The sequence below is a fragment of the Trachinotus anak genome, unplaced genomic scaffold (genome assembly GCF_046630095.1).
Source record: "Trachinotus anak isolate AG129_WGS33_773 ecotype Australia unplaced genomic scaffold, CSIRO_AGI_Tana_v1 ptg000012l, whole genome shotgun sequence".
Lineage (NCBI taxonomy): Eukaryota > Metazoa > Chordata > Actinopteri > Carangiformes > Carangidae > Trachinotus > Trachinotus anak.
Genome location: NW_027273863.1, coordinates 6,987,919 through 7,012,309, shown reverse-complemented (window position 1 = coordinate 7,012,309; position 24,391 = coordinate 6,987,919). Strand labels below are relative to the sequence as shown.

The following is a 24,391-nucleotide window of genomic DNA, read 5'->3' as shown; positions in this document are numbered from 1 at the left end:
GATCTGATGTTCTTCTTTTAACAGATTCTCTTAAAGCTGGACAGGTGAATGGAAATCCTGCTCTTCCTGTATATAAATCTGAAGATGTGAGGAAAGGTTTGTAAATCCCACAGCATCCCCTCGAACAAACAAACTTATGTCTATCTCATGGCCTTACTCAGTCTTTATTGATGACGGAAGCCTCTCACAGAAAGTGAACCATAGATATGAAGTAGAAGTTCACAGCAGGGAACAGATGTGTAGTGTCACTGTCTGCTGATATATTGGTATTAATTATTAGAGTCTTGTTTACTACACAGTGTGTTTCTTGTATTTTTCATAAAGGTAGATGTGTGGGGCTCTATTGCACCACCTGCTGGACATTTCATAGAATACAATAGAAGCTTGTTTTTTTCCATGTTTAGTCATGTCTTTTCTCTATTGTAAAAAATTACTGACATTTAATGACAGTTGTTTTAGTTCCAAATGTTCCTCTCGCCACATCAGGAACTGTTAATGAGACTCCACCAGCTGGACTCCACCCTGTGGTCTTCCTCAGTTACGATCTTTCTAGCAGGAAAATCTGTCTTTTTAACTACATTTACTTTTCAGCCATGTTGATTCTGTGTGTGGTTGTTTATTACATATTACATTTCCCTCTCTGCTGTGCAGGTCAGTCAACAACCTGCAGCCAGGGCACAGCCACAACTATGTCAGCATGAAAGTAAAGCAGCTGAATGATCCACCCGCAGGCATCTATGTTAGATGATGCATTTTGTGACACAAGGAGACGTCTAAAGTGTCTTTTTTTTTTTTTCAAATGTGTTTTTGTTTCAACCATTTTATTTGTTTATATACTGTATATCCATTACTCATTGCCAATAGGTGCTCTGTCTGGGCTTTTATATTTATATTCATAACCAAGCTAACATGGTTTATTTACTCCTATATGTGTAGTATTAGAAAGTACTCAGGAGAAAAACATCACGTACTTGTGCCATAAAAAGCTCTTTGATGGTTTGTTAAGATTTTCTCAGAGCTCTGAGGTTTCATATGACTGATAGATGGTTTTATATTCTGCATGAATTCACGTCAGCTTTTTCTTCTTGTCTCAATCAGGACATGAACCTGTTATGGTAAAGTATTTGTTGCTCTATATGAAGAGCTCACACAATAGGTGTGATATCTTTTTTTAAGTAAGGGTGTGGGTTGTTGGGGGTTGGCTGGTGGTTTATGTGTGGGACGTGTCTGTCGAAGCACATTTTCGTCCTAAACTCACTGTTCTCTTTGTGAATTTATCACAAACCACATTTATACGACTTTCAGTTTCCAACAATGTTAGTCAGCACCACATCCTGATGGTGTATTAAAGCCACTGCTGTCAGAGTCCCAGTGTATATGTGCCCATGAAATGTTCCAGTTTGACAAACACAAACACAAATGTTTACACACACACAGGTTATCAGAAGGCAAAATAGTGGAGTGTGTGGTAGAAAAGTAAGAAAACCCAACAAAACTAAAGCAATACTTTCACTTTTCCTCAGATACAAGTCATTATTTAGTTTAGACAAAGTGCGCAACGTGAGCTGCAGCTGCATGACAGAAAAGTGTGAAAACCAGAAAGGCTTTTCCTGCTTCACAGCCTTTCACAGCCTCTCATCTCTGCTACAGCTTGCTGCACCTTCACCTTCTGGGCACACAGACAGTAGGTGTCTGCTTGCGAGGCAGCATGGAGCAGGAGGGGGTGCTGGTCCAGTCTATTTACTATGGGAGGATTGGAAGCGAGGCCACAGAGCGGCTGCTGGAGAGGTTTGGACACGACGGCAGCTTTCTGCTGAGAGACAGCGAGACCATGCAGGGGGCCTACTGTCTGTGTGTGAGGTGAGCTGAGAGCGTGGTGGCACAAATGTGACCATTCAGACATGTTGCACCCTTAAGGGTTTGTTGGATCACTTCACATTTATCCGTGATCTTCACTGAGCACACTTTATTTATAGAAACATAACTTTATTTACATATCGTGCAGAGGCAAACTGAGAGAACCAGTTGAAAGTGCTGATGTAGGACTTTCACACAGAAACTCATTGATGTCTGTAGACCAGCATCATTGTCTTATATGTTGGATTCCTGGCAGCTTTATCCTTTGTTGAACTGACACACTGAATGAAAGAAAGAAAGAAAGTCGGAGTTTGTTACGGGCTAATGAAAGAAAAAAAATGAACATGAAGAAAGTTGGTAAAAACTGAGCAAAATGTAGCTGAACTCCATCCAATTCAAGAAATGGCACAGAAACCTTTGCATGCTTTTATGTGAATTACATCACGTGTTATCATGAGTTAAGTGCCCGTCCATGTAATGATATTAAATAAACAGCATTTCATAAACAATATACCAGTTTCCTGCGAGCTGCTGTAGCTGAGAAAAAGACGACAGTTTGCGCTGGCGGGAAAATGAACAGTGTTGTGTCTCTGAAACCTCAATTCACAGAGGGGTTTCTAAATGTAAATACACTTTGGGGCACTCAGCTGTTACTGCATCAGTTCAGTTGCATTTTTTTATCTACATTTACATGAGAAGGAAGTGAAAGAGAATGATGAGTATTATTAAACATTTTTTTCAGAAAGTATTAGCAGAGAGCTTTCAAAAAGGGAACTGGTGTTTGTGCTTAACTCCATGGTCATATTAAAATTCTACCACTGTGAAACTCACCTTACAGAAGACGTAAAAATACAAAAGAAATCCAAAGAAATCCAAATCTGAAGATTAGCTTTCTGAGACAGACAGCTAAAAACACACGGAAAAATATAAACTACGGAGACAAACTGCGAACAGTGGTGGAAATTAACTATGCACATTTACTCAAGTTCTGTGCTTCAGTGCAAAGTTCTTCTGCTTCTACAACAGTTCAGAGAACGATATTATACTTTCATTCAACCCACTACATTTATTTGACAGGTTCAGATTTTACAGTTAAAACGTGTGATTGTCTCATGAAATACAAAAGACTGAACCAGTGTTTTCTAACTTTATCACTTGTGACTCCTCACAAAAAACAAAATAAAATGTCTAGTTGGGTCTTCTTCAGATGTCTGAGTTATTGACATGTCCCCTCCAAACCTCTCACATAGTTTCATTTACATAACTGTTTGTGGCTCAGACTTACTATATACTGCAGACTCTATAAATAGAAAAAAACAGCAAATGAAAAAGAAAAATGTGTGAAGAAGATGAAAAAGGACATGTGTCAGCACATTGCTTTTTATTCATCTCTCATGTGAATCACCTAAAGTGACCTAATCCCCTAAAAAAAATCCCCCTTATTATGCATTTTACCTCTATTTTGACGCTTCTTCTATTTTTCTGTTAAGCACATGGGGTGACCTCTGTGTATGATAACGTGCTGTACAAATAAATTTGCCTTGCTTTGCCTAAAGACCCCTCAGATTTAAGCTGTGACCCTCTAGAGGGGCCAGACCCTTCGATTGGGAACCGTTGGACTAAATTACCTAAAGTATTAAAACTCACCCTCTGCCAACCAGCTGCAGGGGTAAAATGCTACTTATACAGGGGATTTCTTTTCACAGTTTTACTTTTGATATTGGAGCAGATTTTGCTGACAATACTTTTACTTCAGTGTTATTATTTAAAATGCAGGACTTCTACTTCTAAGTATTTTCACATTGTCATATTCATACTTCTGCTTTAAAGTAAAAGATCTAAGAACTTCTTCCACTGTCATATAATGCCTACCTAAAATACTTACATGAAAAGTATTCAAAAAAGTCAGTCTCCACATCATTAAACCAGCTTCATACACAGAGCTTAGAAAGAGGAACAGAATTAACGGCTTGTAAGGCAAGAAGAAAGATGGAAATTATGAAATGACTTATTGAAATTTCAAATGACTGCAGCTATGTGGCATTATTAGGTATTTCAAATGAACCAAATCAGATTGACCAGGCTGTACAAGGATTTGTAAAGTTCATGTACAGGTGAACCTTAGTGTGTAGAACACAACGCTGAAATCACTCAGTCATCCTCTGCTCTCTGCTTTCAGATTTAATCATTTGATTGGAATTTGTGCGCGCAGTTTCAGATTTTACACATTTCACAGGAAATCTTTCAAATTTCAGAAATTTGTGTTTTACAGGAAAGCACCGTTTGTGCACACCTACAGGCTCGTACACTCCAGTGAAGGCTGGTGTCTGCAGGTAGGGGAACACGTGCATGCAGATAACACACTGCAGATCACATACTTGGACATGGTGCTTATTTGTGGTTTGTGTGTGTGTGTGTGTGTGTGTGTGTGTGTTTGTGATGATCAGATTTCAGGAGTCAGACAGCAGAGATTCAGGACGGTGGAAGCGTTGATAGAGAGCTACAGAGGGAGCACAGCCTCTGGTGTCAGAATACCCCCCCTCACAGATCCACTGGACAGAACACAGCTACAGTACATCAGCTTTGGAGAAGGTATAAAACACACACACACACACACACAGTTAGGCCAAACCGGAAGACACATAAAAGCTTAGAAAATCATGAGTGGGGTATTTACTGGCGTATTCTAGGTTGCAGAGTAAATCATTAAAATGTCTTAAGCTTGTGTTAAGCGCAGACTTTATTTCAGGCATCTAACCAAAAACGAGGGGAGCAAAAGTGCAAAACTGCTAACATTCCTGCAGCACTCTTATACAGTAATACTGAAGTGGAGGAGATTTCTCCAAAGATACTCTGTACAGAAGATAACGCATTACAGGCAGCGCCAATGCTATGAAATGTTGTACACTTCCTGTCTCATAAGTGGGTGTGGTCCTGATGTCGCAACACTAGACACAGTATGAATGCCGGATTTTGCTGCTCTTTTTTATCCGCTAGCTTAATATGAGTCTGGTAATACTCTGTTTTCCCTTCAGTTGTTAAATGAAGTTTTATTTCAGGTCCAGTTTCTGAGACAGAGATACGTCTCAAATAAAGTTAATGTTCTCCTGATCTGTTGGTCCAAAAAAAGCCATTTTGATGTCAGAATGTTCTGAAGATTTGTGGCTTGTGAAAAGTGGATCCAATATTTATTTCGGTGACCACTGGGAGAAAGAATCGGTCATAATCTGTGATCACGCTCACTTCTCCCATTGGAATGAACAGACTCAGACTGGTCTCCTAAAGGGGCGGGGAGGTGGAGAAACCCATGTGACACAGTTACAGGAAATAATTGAAAATGAATGGTCTCCTTTCTCAACTGTCTGAGAGTCTCCCTTCATCTCCATCTCCACACAGGATCTGCTTTCGTCTTGCAATTTACTGCCCTCCTGTGGCTGCAGTAGACTACTGTCTCTGGAAGATGGACTGACTTCCAACTACTGCGTCTCCCATTTCTGTTAAATTCATGGGCGTAAACGCCTGTCCTGTTGACAAAAGCTGGGGCTTGTCAAGCAGAGCGGGACGTGGCATTTTTGGACCTTCCCACATTTGCTCGTTAAACTGCCCTCGGCTCATCTTCCACTGTTCTGAGATCAGTTATCATACAGACATTACTGCACGTGCAGTGGAAACCATTTTAGAAAAAACCTTAGAAAATTACCTCAGCGGACTTTCCTTTCAAAGCGTTAAGAGGCAGCAAGTAAACATGGAAATTACATTGAGATCATCTCAGGTCTATAGTTGTCTTATTAATCACCTTGGTCAACATGTGTGATTATGAGGAGTTCGGGTGTATTGTGGGGCAATTTTAATAACTCCTTTTGTTAGGAAATCTTTCAGAGACATGTTTATTCAATTAAGATATTTATAATTGAACATGTGTCCAAGTGTTTTAATTCTGTTTTGCTGTTTAGTTTTCACATTTTCTCCCTGTTAATCAGGGTGTATGGTGCTCTGTGCAAGATAAGTTAGAGAAGTGTGAAAATGCAGGATTCTGCATTGTCACTCGAGTGCGTCATTGTCAGTTAATGGTAAATATTTTGAAGATTACCTTGGAAATATACTGCTTTTTTGATATGTTTATTTGATACTGCTTATTCTCCTTATTTGATACATTTACTGTCAGTTCAAAGGAATGACTCCTTATACTTCTTCAACCAGGAAGGAGAGCAGCAAGGTGCAGGAGGGAGACTTTCAGCGCAGGAAAGACAAGTAGCACAAAACTGTGAGACAGGACAGACCCTGAATTTAAGAGAGACACAGTGAGACGGTGTGGGTTTGTGGGCGGAAAGGGAGTCGGGGGGGTATAGGTGATTCTTAAGCTCTGCTCACCCGTCTGTGTAAGTCACTGCACACCACTGATATTTTCCTTTGTGTCAAATTACAAAAAATCATTGATTTTTATCGAATCTTCGATAGTGACTGTATGGTACAACATCAATCTGCTCCACATTTTTACACAGGTACAGAGACACACACACACACACACACACACACACGCCGTATTCAACATGTGTTTTTGTGTTTGCTGTACATCAAAGAGCTCTTTTTCAGAGAGGAAATGTGTCGTGACTCATGACCCACTCACTCAACTCTAACACAGTTCCAGCTGTCTCCTCCACAGAGTTTGCCTACATGGAAATGAGCAGCAGCAGCAGCAGCAGCAGCAGCAGCAGCTCTCTCTAATGAGGCCGTGCCTTTCCACTGGTGAACCAACACCGTTCATCAGGTGGACAAACTGAGGATAAGAGGAGCACACCGTTCATGGCACATCAAGGACCTGTGTACTGTCAACACAGGGTGTTTTACCTGATAAGATAATGAAAAAGTGGCACAAAAGTTCTCAAGAGACCTTAAAAGTTATTGAAATGTTTATTTTGGTGTCAGGGTGTGAAAACTGTGTCCTTAGTAAGTGATGCATCATTGTCTGTGCATGCTCATTGTGTGTTTGCCTGTAAATACTTAACTGGGTTCCTCCCTAATTGCCTCAGTCTTATTTATCTGTGTATTGTAATGTTTTCTTGCAATAAAAGAAAGATATTTTTCATAGTTGTGGTTATTTTTTTCTGCAGAGGCACAGAGTTGATGGGTTTTTGTGTCTTATATCTGTTTGTGTACAGTATATTTGATCTGTGTGGTTGTCAGCACTTTAAAAAAAAAAAATCTTATCTGAAGCCACTTTAACAGGGTGGCTTCATTGAGGTTAAAAACACAGGAAGTGTAGCACTGTTAGAAAGGCAGTAATCTAGAATCTATTGTGGGTACACTTGTTTTACTTTATTTAAGTTATTGACAATATCCAGTCTACAAGCTGATTTTCAGCTCTTACAGGGTAGATGTGTTGGAGTGTTCCCAGCCTTGGGGACGTCTCACTGGGCAGCCTAGTTTTCAGGTTTAGCTTCACTTTAGGCTTAACCAGCACTCTCACACAGGCTGCATTTACCACCTACTGAAATCTTGAGTTTGCTTTTTTTTTTTCTATATTCTGTACTGAGCAAACATGTGAGATGCAGCCATTAAACAATGGTAAACCCAGGGCTGCGGCCTTTTGGGAAACAGCATTTTACCATGACTCAGAGGTGACTCACAATAATGTGATTTTACTGTCTTTCTTAGTATGTATTTATAAAGCACTTCTATAAAAAGCCACCTATATTAAAGTTAAAACCAACATAAAGTGGCTCAGTAACATGACGCTAGAGCAGCTTCAGTGCACTTTGACATTAATTCTACAAGTCTCTGAACTCTACTGGAGAAAGGAGGATAGGAGTGGAGATGGGGTCTGTCCACAAAGTCACTAGATATGTGGCCAGCTGCTTTTGTGAAGATAAGTAGCTAAAGGGTTTTAAAAGTCACCAAATCTAGTGAGAAAGTTGTTAAGTTGCCAATACCACTCTGTAGAAAACCTCCTAAAAGGAGCTCTATGTGTTGATGAGCACTGGCCTAAGTGTGGGTTATTTACATGGGTTGAAGTTGTTTAGTTATTTGTTTAGATTTTTATTGTTCTTTATGATCCATATTTTGAAAATTACAAGGTTTTCCACATTCTTTATATTTATATTTTGAGTGAACATTTGGAACTAAAAAAATGTTTGGATTTCCTACATTTTTCATTGGTGTCAGATTATTTATTACATAGTGGTGATGGATGCTGATTGGAGGGGCCCGAGGGGCAGAGGGCATCGTTGGCAGGTTTTTCATTTTTCAGGTTTTTCCTTTAGTTTGTCACCCGTCTGTAGTTTGCCTCTCTTCTGTAGAATAGTAAACCCTCACTAACTCTAATGTTCTCATTTTATTTAATGCTGGTTTAAGCCCTTTTTTATGTTTTTTACCCTCTTTAACATTTTACGAATATGCTTTAGTTCGTTTTAAATGAGCAGATGACAAGAGATGACAATGTATCACTCAACTTTATTGCCACACACAAAAAGTTCACACATTTTGTAAAAGCACTAGTTTCATTTTTCAAGACCAGATAACTTGATAGTTCATGTAGCGCAAGTGTGTTTTATCAGAGCTCATCAAAGGAAACGTCCAAGTATGTTATATGATTACATTACCATTATGTTTTGCCGTCATACTGGTGTCATACTGCTTTTACATGTCCTTTAAAATATCAAGTTAGAGTGTAAGGCTATACAAAAACATGACACATAAAAACACAGTTTCTACAAGAAATACACACCCACACACATGCATGCATTCAACACATTTATGCTGCTTGTTGAATGGAAAATTAATATTAAAATGAACCTAGCAGTGCACAGAGTCAGACGTGACCCCAGACTTTTATTAAACTTGAATGTGTCCTCTCCATATTGCCTTTAAAATGTCTTTCCAGGGTTTTAATCTACGTCCTCCACCTTTGTGATCTCCTCAGCCTTAGGTGACGGGGCGGGATGGTAGAACTGGAAACACAACACAACAAGCAAAACTTTTGCATCCTTCATTCATGAGTGTTTCTGGTTGTGTGAGTGTGTGCACTCGTGTGTGTGTGTCTGTACTTACGTTGAATGTGTCATTTTTTTCCAGGAAATATTTATACTTTGCCGGTGGGCGAGGAATTGGAGGAAACAGAAGTTTAGACACCCTGAAAAACACATGCACGCACACACACACACACACACACACATACAGACACAGACACACATATACATCTTAGGGGAGTGTAGGGTAAATCTTTTGTAGCTGCTTTTCAAAAAAAAAAAAAAAAGAAAAACACTATCACCACTCATACAGGCCTTTCACTACTCCTCTCTGCACTTTGTTTTCTCTTTTTTTTCACCACTGCTGCTAACATCGGGGTCAACTTTCTGACACTGGTCAGTTTCAGGTTTGAAAGAAAAATGTAGGTGCGCAGACGCGTAGGTAGTGTGTGAAGAGCTGTATGAATGGGTGTATGTAAGTGTGTGTGAGTCACGGATCAGTCAACAGGTTAGTCATGTTAGTAAGTGAGAGACAGGAGCAGTACCTCTGATGGCGCACCAGCAGCAGCACAGCCAGGAGGATCATGGGTACTCCAAGTGAAATCGAGACGATCAACAGTGTGTTGAGTTTGTAAACTGACTGTTCCAGCGCTACAAACAGATGCACACATAAAGATGGACATCACTGTGAGGTTGTCGCATTCATTAATATAACAGAGTGTAATCAGGCTTCCAGGCATCAACCAATCAACCAGCAGGTAAAGATGACGACAACAAGTCATTTGGTTAAATATATACTTGAAAGGACTTTAATGAGCGGCACTCACTGATGGTCGGACTCCATTCACTCCATTGAACAGATCCAATACAGTTAGAATTCTTCCTTGTCCTTATCCTCACTCTGTAGGCGCGAGTGGGATCTGTATCCCGCTCTGTGTAAGACAACTGGTTGGACAAGTTTTTGGGTTTGTCCTGTTGTGAAAAGATTCATCAGTAAACAACCAGGTTTACCTCATTTAGCTGCTCAAGTGCAACTTTGCAGACATAGCTGCATTAAAATTGAGTTCCTTCCATCCATAGTGCATAGTAATCTGTCCACACAGACATACTGTACCTGGTCACCCAGGTCCAGCTGGTAGTCAAAGCATCCAGAGAATGACTCATTGTTGGGTGGACTCCATGTCACCTCCAGGCTTCCATCTTTGATTGTTGCAGAGATGTTTGGGGGTGGGGGCAGGACCTCTGTGGCACACATCCACAAAAATCAGTAAAATGATTTATATATCATTCTGAAGGTCTTCTGCGGACTCTCTAGAGTATACAACCTAAACCTAACCTGAACCTCCAGCTTACAAAAATAACTTATCTACCTAAAATAAAGATTGCATATATATAAAGCTAACGCCAACCAGTCATCAGTCTACTGATATGCTGGCATCACAGCCACCTTGGGTTCAAATTATATAAGAGAAAATCTGCACTATGGAGAAAAATGGGCCCATTCTGAAAATAAAGTCATATCCAGATAGCAAGACACATCTGGCCACATGATTCTTCTGACCCCATATACACCCCGGTTCCACAGCTCAAGGCTGGCCCATATACAGCATGATGGTCAGATACTACTTCCACATCTGGAAGTAGTATCTTCCAGGTGTCAGCCAACAACGGAGGATAACAGTCATTTACCCAGATGTGGAAGTAAATGGGCCAGGGTCAGGCCGTGAAACCAGGTTGTGTACTGGGCCAGAAGTTTCATTTCACTATCAGGGTAATGTTATGTGAAGAATAACATTAACATTCCTTAATAATATGAGAATAAAGTTACAAAGAATAACAACAATAATACTCAAAATATACCAAAAAAGAAAAATAAAGAGATGTCTAAATGTCTACTATGTTTGTGCCTCTTCAACTTTAGTTCAGTATCTCTTCTGCTCATTCTGACCTGCTGGTTGTGAAAGTGAAGGAGTTTCCTTTCAAAAGAGACAATCATGGTCCCCAGAGGATGAATCCTCATGACTTTGGTGATGCCATCAATGGAAACTTTTTTGAATTCATGGCCAAGTCTTCTACATGATTTCATTACCATGTTTTGCTGTGATATTGGTGCCATATTACTTTAACACGTCCTTTAAAATGTCAAAAATCCTCCCAGACTTTCCCAGAGTTTCCTTCCCCTGATTTTTCCTGTTCTGCCACCATGAGGTTGACATTTGTGGTTTTAAGTGAAGTATCTCAACAACTGATATATTGCCATGCATTTTTCTACAGATAAAAATTCCCCCACTCAGAATGAATCAACATAACTTTGATTATCCTCTAATATTTCATTTCATGTAGTATTTTGATTGACTTGCATCTGTGAAATAACCACCAAAGAAATAGTACAGCTAATTCTAAGTGTCTGAACGCTGCTGTGACTTGTTGGTTTGTGCAGTTAAGAAAAGGACACATCTTGACTCATTGCCTCCAACTATATATAACGCACTTAATAGTTTCCAAAATCGAGCAGGCTGATTGCTGACAACCAGTTTCAAAACAAAAAAGTGACGTCCCAAGGGGCTCCACAACAATCACGTTTTGCATGGCTAACATAACCTACAGAGAGTGTGTTGTCCATTTGTACAGTTTACAGAGAGTCAAGTGGATAAATTCAATGTAAAGTGCAAGCTCGTGCATTATTCAAACTCTGGGTGCCATTGAACACCACATCATCATTTGCTCAACAACAGTTTGTCTTTGGGTCTTGGGGTATTACCTAGTTGATCCTGCTCGTACGTGTAGGTGTCCACTGTCTCTCTGCCGTCTTGGGTCTTGTTAAACTGGAGTACTACATACAACCTTTCAGTGAACTGCACAGTCAAAGACCTTGATCCGACTCTTTCATTAGACGACTGGCTCAGAGAGAGAACTGTTGTTTCTTCATCACAAATACTGGAGGAATAGACAGAGAAAGATGATGTATTTGAACAAACCCATGTTGTAAATATGTTAGATTTAGATCTCTTAAAGATGAATACTAGTAGATCTCCAGGTGAAATTTTTTATATTTATATTATTTTACAAATCTTGGTATTGATCAAACCTTTGGTATATGTTAATGTATCATTTAAAAAAATAAGAGTACCTGATATAGACCGAAAGCTTCTGTAAAAAGTGAAATGACCAGGAGCAGTTGAGTAGATTTGTTGGGTAAAGGACGCAGATAAAGTTTTCAGGTGTCTCAGTCAGGATATAGTCCTGAAATAGTTTCACAAACACAAAGAACATTACGGATATAGAAATCAAAATATAAATCTATATTTCAGCAGCAAGGTTTTATTGTGTCTGTGTGATTTTGATTCTGTAAAGTTTTTGATTCTCACATCTTTTTCCTCCCTACAGATGTCGTGATTGTTGCCCTCCGTCACTGTGAAAAGAGAAAATATAATACGTATGGTACATCTAGACCTGTGGCTTCAGGGAAAACATAAGCAAATCTGATTTTAGCCTTGGATCATCAAGTTCACACTTCACACACAGCAACATGGAGACCAGCGTGAGCTTCAACACAACAACAGTACGCCACATTTAATTCTTCAGCATTTTGGGGTATTTTGTTGATCATTAGGGTGGTGGAGGAAGCTGGCTTTCTAAAATTCTATACAAGGAAACCAACCGCAACACCACCCTGATAAAAGATAGCCAAAAATATTAGATGACTAAAGCATGGTGTACTGTAGCCGTGGACAATCACCCACAGTGTGTGTGTGAGTGTTTTTGTGTCTGAACCATCAAAATCAGGACATTTAAGCATTGTGGACATTTGAAAATTAAGACTTGGCTTTAGCATTAAGGTCAGAATTAAGTTTAGGGGTGTGTGTGTGTTTGTGTGTGTGTGTGTGTGTGTGTGTGTGTGTGTGTGTGTGTGTGTTGAATCTGTAATTTGAAAAGTCACCCACCAACTTGTAAGGCCCATAAAACCAGGAAACTGGTCCAAGATACTGGACAGACAAGAAACAGCTTCATTACCGACCTAGGGATTTTACACACACACACACACACACACACACACACAGAGAGAGAGAGAGAGAAAGAGAGAGAGAGAGAGAGAGAGAGAGCGATACATAAATACAGATACCCACTTAAGAAAAGCAGTGCTGGGCTTCATATAGTGTAGAGAAAGTGTTGTGTTACTTTGTCCACACTAAGTAATTTCCTGGCTTTTTATACTTCCCCTTTTGGGGTACTTACATGTAGAGGCTGACTGCCAGTAAAACATCAGCTACAAACAAACAGCTTTCCTCATATGACTGTTAATACCCCACATTTGATTGTAAGTTTTAGCAACACACACATTCCTACTACCTAAAAAGGCTTTTACAATTTCCTCAATAAAAAAGAAAAAGGAAAAAAAAAAAGTTTAATGATCAGTTCTTTGTTTTGTTTACACACTCTGCTACACTATCTCTCTCAAACTGTTAAATGGGCCATTAACTATTATCTCCTCTAAGTGTAAGCTCTCTTATGAATGAAATCTAACACAAATCTTCCTACAGTATAAATTATAATAGTATTCAGCTATGTAAATAGCATGAACAAAAAGCTGTTACCTTCTGCTGTCCCACCACTCTGTCGCTGACTGTAGTTCTTCAAGTGTTCACCACACAGAGAAGACACGCTTCTGGGGAAATAAGAGGCATGACGTCATATACTGTACAGAGCATCAGGAAACCAAGGCTTTCTTTCTGTTTCTTTAGTGTTTCTCTCTCAGATTCAAAGATTTTGAGCATCCTGTACTTAGCTTTTCTAGCTAAATGTCATGGCAGATGTACTGAGAAGCTTGGCACATGTAGAAAGAAAGAAGCAACTAGAAAAGGTTGCTTCTGAAGACATGACATGTGAGAGCTGGCAAGATGCTGGAAAGTCAATGATCTCTTGGAAGGTGAAAGAAAGAAAGAAAGAAAGAAAGAAAGAAAGAAAGAAAGAAAGAAACAAACAAAGAAACAAAGAAACAAGGAAAGAGTAACATCTTAAGAAAGAGGAAGAGTGTCTTCTTGTTTTGATGTAGGCTATAAATTGTTTATGAAACTTGAAAGAAGAGGATGAGAAAGTAAATGAAGAAGAAAGATGTGTCCTTAGAGGAAAGAAAATAAGGCCAAGGCCAGAGTGAAACAATACACACCAGACTTCAGAGAAAAATAATCAAATTCACCATAAATGACCCAGATCCAGATCCCTGATCCCTGATCCACCCCTCCACCATGTTCAGTGCAAATTGAGAAGTTTTTGCATAATCGTGCAGACAAACCAACAAACAAACCAACAGAGAAACACGGGTGAAAACATCAACGCTTTGCTGGAGGTAATAAAGCAAGGGAGGAAAGAAAGATTAAAAAAACTTCCAAAAAGAAAGATGGACTGCAGTCAGGCTAACATCAATACTACTACTATCAGTAGTACTATAGCTGATGTACTGGTACTGACAGTAGAACTCATCAGGGAGGTAGAATTGGCAGTAATATCAGTAGTATTAACAGATGTGTACAAATTAGGGCTGACAAACGATTCATTTATTTTTAATTGCGATTAATCGCTGAATTTCAATAGTTAATCACAATTAATCGCATGTTTTATCACATGATTAAAAGTCTATTATTTTCATTTCATAACAGTTTTCTCTTGCTTGACAACATGTAACCGTCAGTCTGTCTGAACTAGAAGCTAATGTTAGCATGTCTGACATGTAATTATGAAGATGTCTGATAACTTATTTATCTGTAGACGAGCTCTGGGTAAGTCATATTTTTATTTTACAACTCATTCAATCTTCACAACAGCCATTCAGGCATTGGATTTTTATATACAGTCTATGATTTAAACATTTTAGGTCTCCTGACACGCCCCTTTATGCAGACTGGAACCCATGCTCCTATAGACATGACTTGCCATGAAGCATCTTGCTCCGCCATTTGTAGGAAGTGTCTGTGGCAGCTTGACAACAAGTAAGGGTGGGTCAAAGGGTCAAAATAGAAAAGCCAAAGATTCTAGAACACAGTGCTGTAGAATCTTTGGTCACAGCACACAGTCATGTAACTGGCTTCATTAGAAGTGAATCATTGTTAATGAAGCAAGATGACAGTGAAAGAATAAGGAAGATGGCAGTAAAAGAGGAACAAGGAAAGATGACAGAAGGAAAAGACAGACATGCAGCTGCAATAGAAATGAATCATTTTAAATGTCAGACAACAGACCAGCTGTGTCATTAGTGTAATCACTTACATGTTTCTTTAAACAGTAGGAATACTGACATTGTAGAAACATCAAGAAGTTGACCTAAAGCCAAAATGTGCCAGGTTTCTAGACCTATTTAAAGTTTGATTGATGTTTCTAGCACAAAGTTTGACCAAAGTTAAAAGTTTTCTCCGTTAACTTCCAGTATAAAAAATAGAAAAAGAAAAAAAAAGAAAAAAAAAATTGGATAAGTGTGAGTTCCCAGGCTCACACATGAGTAAAATTGCTTTTTTTTGCCAGTAACTTTATAAGTTATTGAATCAGTAATGGTTTGTATATTAAATCTTCAAATCAGTATTTTTTAACTAACTAAACTAATTTATATTGACCACTCTTAAACCAACAATAAATAAATAAATCACTCATTATTGTCCCACCTGAACTTTATTCCTGGCCTCATCTTTGGAAATAGAATTTATCTTTTAATATTATGTTGAAAATTAATCTACTTTAGATACTTTCTTTTTAGTGTGGGGTACACATTTCGTGTATTTGTGCACTGGTGGCATATTTTAAATCTTGGATTTTGCCTCTTTCATTTACATACATCTGTTTACCTGTTAGAATGTCATTTAACTTGAAATGCAAGTCAGTAATAAGTGGATGGTGACCCCAGGTCAGACTCTGGGTGAGGGTCTGCAGTTCAGGTGAGTTAAATAGCAAACTATTTACTATATCATACTGGTGATAATTTAATTTGGTATTATAGGTGCATCCTTGCTCTGTTAAGTGTTAGTTCTATATGTCTTGTGTTCAGTGGTTTAACAATGTGTGAAAGTAAGGTAAGGGGCACTCAAATGGTGGCTGGCAGGATTACCTGCTGGGTGATGCTAGTGCAGAGCTACTGAAAAATTGTGCATTGCCTTGATGACAGCACTTAGATGATATGGTTAACAAAACAATTTGTGAGCAGAAAGTCACAGTCCCATCCTGTATCATGGCTTCATACCTAGGGAATATAAAAGTATGACAGGAGATTATTCTTTGATAGTGTGGCTTCAAGCCCCTCTGGCAACAAGTGCTCTTCCTGCTAAGTGTCACGGGATCACTGCCAGCTCTGGTTGCTGCTCTGTAGCACAGCATAACATTTGGCCTCTGCGAAGCAGGATAAGAGAAACAAATCACTCCTTTGGGGACTAACTGAGTAAGACAAGGATTGGATAACATAAATTAAGAACACCTAGTTAAAACTAATGTAGTCTGATACAATAGCCCTGCAATAACATTTATATCAGTGAAGGTAGGCTACATAACAGAAACATGTCTCTGTGTAATGCAATACAGTTCAGCAGCACCACAAACTACATCCTCCAAAAGATCATATAGTTAGATAAACTGGAAATTGTACAGTGCTATACCGGTCACTCTGCAAGAATTTCAATGTATCATATCTTAAGCTGAGATCAGATTTAGATAGAGCATTCCACATTACATCATTCTGTGTGCTATTTACCTTAGAAACAGGTGGGTGACTCATAACTAATCAATAACTAGAAACAGAAAAACTGCAACAAAATGAAAAACTATTCTACCATTAAATTCTATAACTGAATTTATTTTTCCACAAGCACCGCTCTGGTGATAGATATAGCTACCAGCCCTACACAGTGCAGACATAAGTAATAGTGTAGTCCTCAGGATTGTAAACTTTCAGTTCCAACATAAAAGAGTTCCCTGACCGGGAATCGAACCCGGGCCGCGGCGGTGAGAGCGCCGAATCCTAACCACTAGACCACCAGGGAGATCTGCTCACCATGTCAGCTGTAACTTACTTCACATGTCATAAGCCTTTATGCTCTGTTTCAATTTTTCACTTACTTAAGTCTTAGAAACTTCTCCACATAAGGCTGAAGCTTTACTTCTGAGGGGCTTGTCTCCATGGTGAGTGACCAGCTTGTCTTCTTCGTTCCTCTCTGGTGTGTTACTGAGGAACAGGCTCATCACCGCCACCTGCGGCTAATGGTGGAAAAACACAACATCAGGTACTGTCGGCGGTCGCCGTCACCACCGCCGAGCAGCAGCAGGAAGCCACTGCCGCCTCTTCCACTAGGTGGTGGGCTCGCATCGCACTCGCCAAACGCCCCTCGGCTCGAGCCAGCGACCTGAACCGACTTCAAGTCACAACCTGCAGGGCCAGTTGGAGGGAAGACTTCCTGGTAGTAAATTCACCTCAGTTATCGCCATGTGCTAGTTTCGAAGTACAGTAGTTAAATGAAGATGTTTTGCATGATCGTAGAAAAAGGTTTAGGTTAACTAGGCTGAATACTGACTTTGTAATTCTGTGAATTTCCCCACTGTGGGACTAATAAAGGCGATCTTATCTTATCGTAAAGTCAGTGTGTAGGTGATGTAGGAAATATACAGGAGATTATACAAGTAAGCTTGAGTTCCTCATTGCTAGTAACGCTTAAGATGGACAAAAAGCCATGTTGAGTCATTTCGAATCCAAAGTAAAGCTAACAAACGCGTTTGCCATTAAAAATCTGTGGCCTTAATCTCACTCATGTGTGAATTAGACCAAAAAAATAAGTAATAGTAATTTAAAATAGTGGCTCTACAATGGTACTACATCATGTTGCAGCACAGCACATTAACAGTTTGGCTCCATAAACTAAAAACTCACTATTTTGGTGTACTTTAACAAAAGCTTCGTCCTCTCCATTTCTTCCCTTGAATAATCGCATTTCTCTCTGTTTTGCTGTCTCAGATTCAGCATGTCAGCCAAAGGCACACTGAGGAGCAACAAAACAGCCATCCATACGTCTTTGTGTGGAGACTACAGGCTAATCCTCAACAAAGTTCTGGAGAAAGGCCTGATCACTGAACGTGAGTACAACAACCTGAAAAGCATCAACAAAGAAGATGTAGAGGGGCACGTCGTTGAGCTTGTGGATAAGATCATGAATAAAGGAGAGAAATCCTGCCAGGATTTCCTGAACCTCCTGCAAACTGACGAGGAAATCGAAACAACTTTCCCTACGCTGAGGAACATACAACTGAATGACCCTTTACCCCTGCCCGTCCAGGCTTGTTCAGCTGACAACAAAGGTATGTTAACTTAAATCATTTGGTATAGAAATTACTATTTCGAGCGTTCGACATAATGCCATCTTAAAATGAAGCCAAAGTCTTAAGGCTTCATGAAAAAAGATGTCAGTTTTATATTTGGGGGTGTAATTCTGTTTCTGTTTCATTTCCTCAGATGTTCTGCCACAAGAGAGCAAGAAGCAAAAGATGGTGAGATATTTATATAATCGTTAATTAGCACACTATATGTGACTAAGCTTGAGTCAGAATGATTAATTAGGATTTGATGAACAGACGAAAGACGGGTTTATACGTTTTCCTCAGATAATCACAAGACATGTTTTTATCGAAGACTCCAGACACATGCTTATTAGCTTGTATTAACATATAATATTTGCTTTGTAATTATGTAATACCACATAAAATTTAAGCTAGTGAAGACAGCAAGTTGCTTCTTCAGTAAAGTGTTTGTGTTAAATTGTTTCCAACGTTTTAGGAGGAGCAGTACCAGCTGAATAGCCAGCCTGTTGGCCTCTGTGTGATCATAAACAACGACAGTTTTGTAGATGGCACAACACGAAGAGGAACCGACAAAGATGCTGGTATGTTATAAAGTAGATAGCTTCACTGTCTTACACCACTGTCCTGTGTGTTAGTGTTTGAAGCTTAACTTGATTTTAAAAAATTAAATTTCCTGCAGAAAGTTTGGCAGAGGTGTTCAGCTGGCTGGGGTTCAAAGTGCTGATGTGTAAAGACCAAACCAAGGACCAGATGGATCGGGCACTGAAGGGCTTTGCTTCTCTGAGCGACCAAACTCAGCTGCAGGAGTTCAATGTTAAGGAGTGGTCTGGCACCAAGTTCATTGATTTTCAGCAGGATCTTAAACATGGAGATGCCTTCGTCTGCTGTATTCTGAGCCACGGAAAACAGAACGTAGTCTTAGGGACTGATCGGGAGCCCCTCTCCATTAAACAAATAACTAGAACTTTCAAGGCGACTGACCAGTCAGCCCTCACCGGCAAGCCTAAACTATTCTTGATCCAGGCCTGCCAGGGAGGACAGATACAGCATGGAGTGTTATCAAAAGATCTGGAGGCTGATGATTCTCCTTCACCATTCATCCCTGAAGAAGCTGATGTTCTGGTTGCTATTGCCACCGTTGAAGATCATGCAGCATTTAGACACACAGTAGATGGGAGCTGGTTCGTCCAATCTGTGTGTCAGCAGCTAAAGGAGCGCTGTCCGAGGTAACTGTAAAACGCAACAACAACAAAAATGTAAATGTGACGATATAATCATTACTATGCCATGCATACTGTACACTTTAGTTGATCGTAATCTGTGCCATGCTGGGATAGTAATGTTTTTGTGTGTTTTATATTGTTTTAGGGGTGAAGACATCACCACAATCCTCCACCGTGTAAACAGTGAAGTCAGCCAGAAAGAGGCCGGTGCAGCAAAGCAGATACCTGAAGTTAGGTTTACCCTGAGGAAGAAACTTGTGTTGTCACCTTAGCTCATCTGAAGCTTAATGTCCAAAATCATGCAAACATAGTATACTGTATAATGAGGGGTATATAATGAAATGAAGGTTTTTCTTAAGTCTATTTTTATATTTCTGAATCTTTTATTATAATTTTAGTATTTTTTTATCTTTTTATTATCTTTGCATCAGAAAATAACGTTCATAACATGAAGATCACTGGTACTTCACAAGAACTTTTTTACAGACAGAAGTCCAAATGTTGAATCTTGGTGGCATTTACAAGTCTAACAAATGAGTTATTAATGGCTGATATGGTTTATAAAAATTGTTCAACACAACAGATGACACAATATTCATGTTTATATTATTATTTGGATAAAACCAATACAACATTAACACATTTATATGGAAGATGTAAATCAGGAAAACACCATAACAGTAATGGCATTATCGACTAAAATGTATTTTGACTGTGAGAAATCATTTTATCACTGTTTCTGTACTTCCTTTTTAAATGTTTAAGAGGGTATTGTCCTTATGTACAATTGTGTGCTCTATGTTTCAGATAATAAATAAAAGTTTTTTTTCTTCATATCTGACTCATAGTGTCATAATTTCAAAAATGTATCTCACAGCACTGGCTTTACAATCTCAATTCTGATTCTGTAACTCATGAATTTGACTTTTTATCATAATTTTGATATTAATAATTTTAAAATTCATTCCCATTTTTATTTTTTATCATGGCCAACTATTTTCTGATGGAAATGGAAACTTCCACACACTGTAGATGTGTGGTATTTTTGTGGCATTTCGTTGGTAATTACGGTAATTTGCTTGCCGCATGATTCGGCTGCGCACCTGCGCTCGTCTTTACGGCACTGCAGCGTCGTTTCCATGACAACCGGGGTAGGTTGTCGTCTTTTCCGGAGCTGTTTAAAAAAAAACAGTTTGCCATAAAAATGATAAGAACAACCAGCCTGTCGCAACAAAAGTCTGTCTCGTAAAGCTGGTCCAACTGGGTGGAGACTTATTTTACCGCCAGGAGTCTTTGCCTTAGATAAAGGTGCGAGCGATGGAGGCTCCGCTGGGAGAGGAGGCTCCTGCTGTCGCTGTGGCGGGGACGGACGGACCCAGCCGCGGAGAGGAGCTGAAAGCCTCCGACGAAGCGGTCGCATTCATGTCCAGCATTGGTGAGTGAGCTGTCAGCTCTTCCTAACACAGTCCGGAGTGTCGACGTGAGGCTGAACTTGTGTACCCCTGAGAGTTAGCGCCACCTGGTTTTGACACATAGTTGCACCAGCTACACCGAATCTGCAGAGAAAACGTTCATTTCGTGCGAGCAATCAGCTGAAAACAGATTTCTAAGCTTTTTTTCTACAAACTTCCTATAATGGCTTTTGTCCGACCTAAAGTCCACCCGCTGTTGTCAGAGCCTGCAGAGCTGCAGAGGTGTGTGTTTCCAGACTCTCTGGTGACCGTGTCGGAGGGCGGCAGAGACCTGGGGAGGTTCAGCGTGACGGTGGAGTTTGCCCGCAGAGCCCAGCGGCCCTGTATGCTGCTGCATGCTCAGAGCCAAGGGGCCATCGACGGCTCCCCCTGTGGAACAACAGTGACAGGTGACAGGAGGCAGGGACTGTGCAGGCAGGTTGATCTCCATGTTTTTGCTCTTTTACAAATGTTTCAGTGCACCTCATCGTCGTATTCTTTGCCTTGTCTTGATTGAAAATTTAAGCTTACCTGACTACTGACCTGGAGGTGCTGGAGGAAGATTACCATGAGTATGTCAAGGTGAGTCAATGCAAACTTAACACACAAACACACACACTCACATGAGCGGTTGCACTGTGAAAACATTGAATCCTTTCATTGTTATGCCACATCTCCCCGTTTTATTTTCTATTTCCTGCATGTAAACTCACTTCTCCAGCTTGAAGGCCACAGTCTGGACAAGAGGTGTTACATGATGCAGCACAACGGGCAGATGGTGATCGATAAAGTTACCACTGTAGGAGAGGTGAGAGGAGAAACAACAGAGGGAGTCAACTCCCTGAAATCCTGGTGAAACAGCAATAAAATCCTGTTAGCCCTGGGCCTCATGAACATTTTTATGTGAAATAGGTGATAATAGGCAACATCGGTTTTTGTCATGGTTTAATAAATTAAAATCGGAGACAACAACTGAAGTTAAACAAAGATGCTGACATTTTACAAAACTGGGATTTAAATATTTGATGACAGTTCAAAACAAGTTCAACTCAGATGTTTATTAACATCTTGTTACAATTTGGTTCTGAATTACACTACCATCCAAAACATCCTTGCTTGGAGATGTCAACAAACCCGGTCAGGTGTTCTTTTTTGTGCGTGAATGTGTCTATGCAGGAGGTGACGAAGGAGAGAGTTTCCTATCCCGCGTCTGTCCTAAGGGGGCTGGTAACAGAGGGTTCCATCTTGCTGCTGATGCGCCTGATCGCTCTGAGGAAGACGGTGCCAGAACACATGACCTTCATCTCCTTCGACCAGGGATTACAAATCATCCACACCACCTTTGTAAGTATTTACATTTCTGGGAACCCCCTTGATCAGTCAATGAGAGAGACTTACTTGAAGAGCGCACTCTTGATTATCTGCCTGTGTGTGTACAGAGCGAGCTGGGTCTGAAGCAGCTGGAGGTTGGGGGTGAGAGCGTGGGGGTATTTGGGATAGAGAGGATTGCCCACTCTGTGGAGAACAGCCCCACTACCTGGCAGTGCTACTTTCTGGATGATGGGTAAGTTCAATGACTCTCTTTTAATTCAAATCTGTAAAACAGTTTTTGTTTTGGAGAATTTAGAGAGGGAAGATTTTTGATTGATGTTCACCGTAGATGTGAGGAAATTTATTGAGAATAGTATATTATTAACTGGCCACAAAGGCAGATTAGTCACACAGATTGTGTAACATGCCACAGACCAGGTTTAATGAGGTGCCACAGCAGCTTCATGGAGATATTCTCCATAAGTTACTAATAAATAAAGTATTTTATTTGCCGCATAACTGTCACTTTATAAGGTCAAAGAAATGTTAGGGAAGCTAAGTTTGAGTTGAGTAAATTACTTACATGGTCTTAAAAAATATTGCACATTTAATACTGAATAAGGAACCACATCATTCAAACGTAACTGTTGTTACATTAATAAAAACACATGTGGCATGGACAATGAAAATTCATTATCGTGTTCAGTATTTCCCACAGGTTGACAATTAATTGGCAGTCACTGAAACATCAGCAGTGCATCTCAAGAAAGCAAACAAACACACAATTTCATCTACACATGTACCATGCTGTGCTTTCAGTAGTGTCCATGCAGATTTTGACATCTTTATACATCTATGTTATTATTATATATTCTAACTTTCTTAAACTTAAGCTGGCAGGCATATAAACCCTCAGAGACACTGCATAACATACTGAGCCACACAGAACTGAAACCTTTTGAGTCTGTGAGAGAGAGAGAGAGAGACAGAGAAAGAGACCATGAGAGATAGAGGAGATTCATGTTCAGTTCATTTCTGTGCTTGTGAGTCAAGTTGTTCTTGTGCAATCACAAGTGCATACATTTATAACTTTGATGCCCTAAATCACTTTATTAAAAAAACTGTTAATATTCTTTGAAAAATGATTTTTTTGAGCGGTGTATGTTTTCTGATCAGGCACTTGGCCAGCAGAGTGCAGGTGGGATCACCAGTCACCATGAGGCTTCTGCAGCTGCCATCACAGCTAGAAAAGGGTAACCATTCCCACACATGAAAGCTGATTCTCTAACGAAACAGAGTCAGTGATGTTGTTTGTATGTGTGTGTACGGATGTTAGGTTTCGAGAAGATCCCCCTGGTTTGGGAAGAAGACATGCAGATGCACTCCAATTTCCTGGACAGAAAGGTGAAACTGGCTTAATATTTGAGACTGGCTGTTTTTCAGACTGACTGCACCTGCATTATCATGTTTCCTCCCATCTTATTTTATTAAACAGAATATGAATGTGTGTGTATGTCTCCCCATGGCAGGAGGAGCTGAAGGCGGGCCACGCCTCGTACCTGAGACAGCATCCAGCGATCCGTGCCCTCATATCTGACTTCCTGCAGTTCTTGTTGCTGAGGAAACCAGATGATGTCTTCCAGTTTGCCAGAGAGTACTTCCTCCCGTTTGCCTCCCACAGTCCTCCAGAATCCAGCCTGAAAGCCTCATCTTTCTGAAAGCACACTCAAGGGCTCATTTAACTAGCTCAAAACTGTCTTTCATAACTTGCTGTTTATTTTTCACTTTAACTTATACTGAAACTTAGAAGTTGCACCTTTATTTACCTCTGAGTAACAGATGAGTAGTGTTTATCAAGGGTAATATGATAAGGATTAACAATAACCTTCTGTCTGTTCTCGCCAAAAAAACTGTAGCAATCTGAATTAAGTGGTTTGTTTCAGCAGTATTTGTAGTTTGGTTTTTGTTTCAATACCCTGTTAAACTTGTCCGGGCAAAGCTCGTTTGAATGAGGAAAATGAAATGCTGTTGGAGCGCACTAGTTAAAAGCCAGTCTGTCTTCAAAAATAAAAGCACAAAATGTAAAACTAAATGTTTTGTTACCAAATGAATAATGCTCCAAATTGGTAAAAGTGGAGCTCTAGCACAGTCGTAGAAACCGTTCTTGTGCCTACTCATGTAGGCCAAACGAACTATGAATTACTCAGCACAAATAAAGTGTTTTAAATCCATCTGCGTCAGCGTTGTCTTTTACGAGGCT

The 24,391-nt window shown here is 39.9% G+C and overlaps 4 protein-coding genes and 1 non-coding gene across 8 annotated transcripts; 3 read left to right on the top strand and 2 right to left on the bottom strand.

Annotated features, from left to right (window-relative positions):
- The first annotated feature begins 1,564 nt into the window (after positions 1–1,564).
- On the top strand, positions 1,565–6,945 carry LOC139629620 (SH2 domain-containing protein 1A-like). Of its 2 annotated transcripts, none has more exons than XM_071492359.1 (4): positions 1,565–1,860; positions 4,130–4,190; positions 4,305–4,449; positions 5,254–6,945. In XM_071492359.1, the coding sequence occupies exons 1-4, from the start codon at positions 1,709–1,711 to the stop codon at positions 5,298–5,300; spliced, it is 405 nt and encodes a 134-aa protein (XP_071348460.1). In that variant the 5' UTR covers positions 1,565–1,708; the 3' UTR covers positions 5,301–6,945. The 2 variants fall into 2 exon arrangements, with proteins under 2 accessions (XP_071348460.1, XP_071348459.1); XM_071492358.1 differs by having other exon boundaries at positions 1,574–1,860; positions 6,521–6,945.
- Positions 6,946–8,287: 1,342 nt separating this feature from the next.
- LOC139629788 (interleukin-13 receptor subunit alpha-1-like) lies at positions 8,288–13,488 on the bottom strand. Its single transcript, XM_071492627.1, has 10 exons — positions 13,418–13,488; positions 12,767–12,840; positions 12,191–12,234; positions 11,953–12,065; positions 11,584–11,759; positions 9,937–10,064; positions 9,650–9,794; positions 9,368–9,473; positions 8,905–8,986; positions 8,288–8,804 (listed from the first exon to the last, which is right to left on the bottom strand). Exons 2-10 carry the CDS (start codon positions 12,831–12,833, stop codon positions 8,742–8,744), a joined length of 924 nt encoding a protein of 307 aa, XP_071348728.1. The 5' UTR covers positions 12,834–12,840; positions 13,418–13,488; the 3' UTR covers positions 8,288–8,741.
- A 3,280-nt stretch (positions 13,489–16,768) lies between these two features.
- trnae-cuc (transfer RNA glutamic acid (anticodon CUC)) lies at positions 16,769–16,840 on the bottom strand. Its single transcript has one exon. It is a non-coding gene; the product is annotated as a tRNA-Glu (tRNA).
- A 284-nt stretch (positions 16,841–17,124) lies between these two features.
- Positions 17,125–20,203, top strand: LOC139629785 (caspase-8-like). 2 transcript variants are annotated; one of them, XM_071492621.1, is made up of 6 exons: positions 17,125–17,257; positions 17,806–18,146; positions 18,301–18,335; positions 18,622–18,727; positions 18,826–19,372; positions 19,515–20,203. In XM_071492621.1, exons 2-6 carry the CDS (start codon positions 17,813–17,815, stop codon positions 19,639–19,641), a joined length of 1,149 nt encoding a protein of 382 aa, XP_071348722.1. In that variant the 5' UTR covers positions 17,125–17,257; positions 17,806–17,812; the 3' UTR covers positions 19,642–20,203. The 2 variants fall into 2 exon arrangements, with proteins under 2 accessions (XP_071348722.1, XP_071348723.1); XM_071492622.1 differs by lacking the exon at positions 17,125–17,257 and adding an exon at positions 17,342–17,474 and having other exon boundaries at positions 19,515–19,774.
- A 308-nt stretch (positions 20,204–20,511) lies between these two features.
- catip (ciliogenesis associated TTC17 interacting protein) lies at positions 20,512–24,362 on the top strand. Of its 2 annotated transcripts, none has more exons than XM_071492624.1 (9): positions 20,512–20,804; positions 21,045–21,230; positions 21,347–21,402; positions 21,542–21,628; positions 21,997–22,164; positions 22,260–22,384; positions 23,308–23,384; positions 23,468–23,535; positions 23,661–24,362. In XM_071492624.1, the coding sequence occupies exons 1-9, from the start codon at positions 20,687–20,689 to the stop codon at positions 23,847–23,849; spliced, it is 1,074 nt and encodes a 357-aa protein (XP_071348725.1). In that variant the 5' UTR covers positions 20,512–20,686; the 3' UTR covers positions 23,850–24,362. The 2 variants fall into 2 exon arrangements, with proteins under 2 accessions (XP_071348725.1, XP_071348724.1); XM_071492623.1 differs by having other exon boundaries at positions 20,554–20,804; positions 21,027–21,230; positions 23,661–23,992.
- The last annotated feature ends 29 nt before the right edge of the window (positions 24,363–24,391 follow it).